The 4,970-nt window shown below is 36.9% G+C and overlaps 1 protein-coding gene across 1 annotated transcript in view; it reads right to left on the bottom strand.

Moving 5' to 3' along the window:
• Positions 1-3,471: 3,471 nt before the first annotated feature.
• Positions 3,472-4,970, bottom strand: part of LOC106534261 (collagen alpha-6(IV) chain) — a gene marked incomplete at its 3' end in the record, with an annotated part of 44,629 nt that continues 43,130 nt past the window's right edge. Inside the window, 1 exon segment of the mRNA XM_014030839.1 lies at positions 3,472-3,564. Within this exon segment, the coding sequence (XP_013886293.1) occupies positions 3,472-3,564 (93 nt within the window).

Consider the following 4,970-nt stretch of genomic DNA (forward strand, 5'->3'; position numbering starts at 1 on the left):
TATGCAATCATTTATTTACACAAATTGAACAGATCATAAGTTACACCTGATTGTGGTTATTCCTATAACAAGCTTCAAAGTTAAATGAGATAAAACTCGTGTCCGAATTTCAGTTCACATTCAAACTCAGATTACTTATATAGAACAGTAAAAATGTCAGTTCTGATGTTAAAACCAACAATTCTACTGGCACTTTAACTTAAGGTTGGCAAAGGAAGGAAAGAAAAGGTTTGAAATTAAAGGTTGGTGTTTCTGCTTTTATTTTGATAAGGATATGTGACAACTGGATCAGCAACGTCCTCTCTGCACTCAGACTTCACATGACACGTCACCCCAGAACACGACAGCATTTACCTGTTGATGGCTTCTTGACCACACTCCGGGCAAATACACTGCCTCACCTCAGATCAGCTAGGGAACGTCCGCCCGGCCCGCTACCTGTTCGTCGGCGATAAAGTGTTATTTTAGGCAACTTTTCGTCTGCTTAGATCTTCGTCAGAAAGATTCGAGCTGGAGCTTCCGGTTGTCCTTCAAAATAAAAGTTCTCCCCTCGGGAGGTAAAAACACTTAAGAGACGCAAGTCTCTGGGTGGACAGAAGCGGCGTGCTTACTGTCCTGGCCAGCAAATCTACCCTATTTGGCTGCTGAGTCAGACCTGCGGCCAGGCTGTTCCTCCGGAGAGAAAAGCCGGTCTTCCCATTTCGGCATTCAGGAAGAAGAGTCTGTGTGTCTCTCCAAGACGTCCGTGTTAGTACAGAGTCGGACAACTTGGATCTGCCCTCAGGCGTTAAGAGTTGAGTCAGAGAAAGGAAAGAGAGATAAAGACTTTGCCAGTGGTGCCAGCGCAAGGACACATTCTGTAGCTGTCACAACAGAATGATAACCTCCTCTTTAGCTTTCTTTATGATAGACTCTAAGAGAAATCACTGTAAAACATTTATGATGATTAATTAACATTTCTGTTTAAATAATCAGTCTGAACTTGTTGTCCAGATAAATGAAAGATTTTCTTAAGAAAACTCAAAATTATATTACTGATGTTTCCAGTAAAATAAAAACAGTGATTTATATAAAAACGCAATGAAAACATGGTGATGATTTTCTCTGTGATTTTTATACCATTAATTAATCTTTTAGGCACGATAAAAGAATAGAAGTGATTCTTCTTTCTTTGTGACATGTCATTATTATGATTAACAAATGCATAAACGTTCTTAGTTAAACAACAAATGAATCACGAACAGAAAAGATTGTTCTGTTCATTATCTGATTAAGAGAACTGAAGTCCTCTTCTAGGTTGAAATGACCTGTCATGGCCTAAAATAGAGTTCAGTGTTCCTGCCTTCTGTCAGGCCTGTCCGAGACCTGCTTTGAGGCAGTAACGTTTCTTCACTCGAGGTGACCCCTACAAAGCACTGCATCCATATGACTGATACTCACATCACATGGCTATCGTTGACACCTAATTAACACCTATTGTTAACAGGGGTGGAGTGATACTGGCTATAGCAGCGCTGTAGNATGACCATATACTGGGGGATGTGGATCCTTCCATCGAAGAAGAATAAATCTTCTAGCCAGTAGAGAGCAGAAAGCTAACACTGTCCTCTGATGTTCATTGAGGGAAGCCTCTGCTGGAGCCACCCCAAAAAGAGAAATGAGTGGTGATGGATGAACAGTTCGTCCAAATAGTCCTGAAAAGGTGTCAAAGATGCCTTACCAATATCAATGTAACTTTGGACAGGACCAGAATGTGTGCAGAAGTGTGGCAGGAGATTGTCCGCAGTGATCACACGACGGATCCAAGCCCTTTTTGAATTTGCACAATCTGTCCTTAAACCAGTGTAGACAATGTACTACCTTGAATTGAACTATAACATGTTTCACACATACTGAGGACGAATATATATTGTGAATAATTTTTTGCCAAACTGTGTCTGATATAGATTCCTCCAAGTCCATCTCCCACTTGCCCTTCAAAGAATCTAAATTGGAGTMAGAAAATGAGCTGAGCAGAGAATAAACTCTGCTCATAGAGCGTTTTGTTACAGACTTACACATCAGAATCTCATCTATAAGAGAAGTTGGGGGGCGTAGAGGAAAACATCCAGAGTTTGACATTACAAAATGTCTCAGCTGTAAATACCTGAAGAACTGTGACTTATGGATGTCAAATTTCTGTGTTAACTGTTCAAATGAGGTGAACTTATTGTCTATATAAAGATCATTTAGAGAAGTTATTATTTATGACATTTCTTGAAATTAAGCAGCACGATGTCATTAATCAGTGTCAGTGTTTTAAATAATGTTTTTATTCTTACAGGTCATGCCTTTTATGACTGTCTAAATCATTATGATGTTTTTCATTTTAGACTTATAGTATGTACTTCTTTTATAATGTGTGATGCTTGTGCCCAGGTCCCCTTTGAAAATGATATCTTGATCTCAATGGGGTTTTAAATTTACTTAAATGAAGGAAAATGAAATGAAGTGGAAACAAAAAAAATGCATAAGATGGAGCACTAGAAAAAAAGAATGAGGGCTGAGGTTACAAAAAGTCACGAGAGAAAACGCAAAAACAAAATTAAATTTCTTATAACTGATGGTAAACACAACCACTAACAGCCGTCTCTCTGAGTACATGTGATCTGGGTTTCCAAACATAGTTTTTTATATTATTTTAGTTTTACATTATGAATACATATTTTTAAATATGTACTTTAATCTAGGGGTGTCCTGAAAACAGTTATTCTCAAACCAAGTAAATGTATGATTATGTCAGCTTAGGTACTTGACAACACAGAGTATTCACTAAGTTAGAACCTAAAATTACACAATGAATTTAAATTTTTTTTTATTTTATTCTGAACAAGAAAACGTCTTTCTTCAAATGTATAGCATGATGTAAATTGTTGAAAGATTTTCAAATAAATAAAAATAATTTTCTTTCAATTTGTATATATTTTTTAAAAAACTGAACTGAAAAACTATTTATTTGAAATGCAAACTGTGACACATTGAAACGAGAATCAAATCTGATATTGATACTTGCATAGGACTTAACTCAGGGTATCGGGGCATTTTGAATGAGTATTTGTAAATTGGGCCAGATACTGGTATCAGGACAGTGAACACCACTACTTTAACCCCTAAAATATTTTATAAGCAACAGGTTACAATGTGTTTTATCATATGCATAAATAAAGCCTTTAATTGTTTTGGTATATATAACCCAGGAATGCAGTCTGACTCAAGTAAAACTTAAAATTTAATTAAACGAAACGAATCAAAAAGGCTTAAAATTGAAAGTTTTACTATACAGACAAAACTGCTTTTGATGTTCTTGAATCTATTGCAGCCTGCCATAAATATGAGTAAATATATATCAAAAAGATTTTTCCAAGATTCAGACATTAGTTTGAAACATTAGTTACTGTATTTTTTCTTATGTGATAAATCAGCTTCCTGTACCTTTAAAGCCTTTGAAGCCAAAGAAACCCGGTTCTCCTCGGGGACCAGGCAGCCCGGGTTGTCCAGAAGGACCTCGGGGATCATCAGGAGAATCTGTAAAAATACAAACACATGCAAAGTTTGTCTAATTAGATCTTAGAACTGTAACATTGTCACAGTGTCGCACAAGTAAAAAAAAAGTTATTTGAAGACTTTGCACTGTTTAAACTTAAGCTGACATGCAACGGCTGATGTAAGACAACATAACTTCAATAGATATCAATGAACTTTTGATTTTTGTAGGATCTTGTTTTCAAAATATTTACATCTTTTTGTATCACGTACAGTAGATTGTAAACGTATTCCACTCCCCATCCAAATCACTGAAAGATGCCAACATTTTCACCTCAACAATTTCTCTACATTTTGTGCTATCCAGCTTTCTCTAAGCTCCAGTTTCACGGTTCTAACGTTAACACTCACACAGCATGATGCTGCCACCACCATGCTTCAATGTAAGGATATTGCATTTCTGAAACATATATTCTTCCACCTGTTTGTAAAGCCTTCCAACAATACACCAAAAGGCCTATTGTTTTGTTTTTTCTTTAAACAATGTTTTTTTTTTCTGGCCTCTCTGGGAATGCTGCTTCCATCTCTGGAAGCTCACCAAAATGTTCCAAGCTCCATCAGGGATATTTTTTGGCCTCTTGCGTCTCTGACTAATGCTCTCCCTTTTCAGTCCTTGTGTTTTGGTGGCCAAGCCTTCCTTGACAGTTTTTCTGTGGTGCCATCTTCTTTTTATTTCCTAATAACACAGTTAGCTGTTCTCTGAAGTAAGTTCAGAGTTTTAAAACACTTTATAATCAAGCCCTATCTGTACATCTCTACAGTTTTGTCTCTGACCTGCGTGGAGAGTTCCTTGCTCTTCACGTTGCCTCTTACTTGGTGGTAGCCCTTATTACTTAGGGGTGTGTCAGTGGTGTTGATTCTGGGGTGCAGGTGCTGATATAGAAATCATCTCATCAACATATCTTATTTAACTAAATACATGTCTTCTGAAAGGAATGGTTGAGCTACATACTCTAGCAGAAGCTACAAATTTGCCTGTCATCAACAAAAAATGTGTTATTGTGTTCACAGAACAGCTTCACCAGCCACTTCTCGACACAAAACCCGAGCTGAACTTTTCTTACAGGCAATGGCACAGAATTTTATGTGACTCCAGGTCAGGGATGGGCAATCCTGGTCCTCGAGGGCTGCAGCCCTCATTGTTTTATGTTTTTCCCTGCTCCAACACACCTGATTCAGTCAAAGAATTACCTCTTCCAAGTTCTGTTGTATGGAGGACCGAAACTGACATGATTAGAAATAAAAGTAGAAATATATAAATGAACCACTAAATAAATAAATACATTTAAAATGCACCAAATTAATTAAAAAAGGACTTTACTTCATGTTTTATAATTTAATTGACCTTCATATTTACTTTTCCAGCTTAGTTTCAACAAATGATATAT

The sequence above is a fragment of the Austrofundulus limnaeus genome, unplaced genomic scaffold (genome assembly GCF_001266775.1).
Source record: "Austrofundulus limnaeus strain Quisiro unplaced genomic scaffold, Austrofundulus_limnaeus-1.0 Scaffold1126, whole genome shotgun sequence".
NCBI lineage: Eukaryota > Metazoa > Chordata > Actinopteri > Cyprinodontiformes > Rivulidae > Austrofundulus > Austrofundulus limnaeus.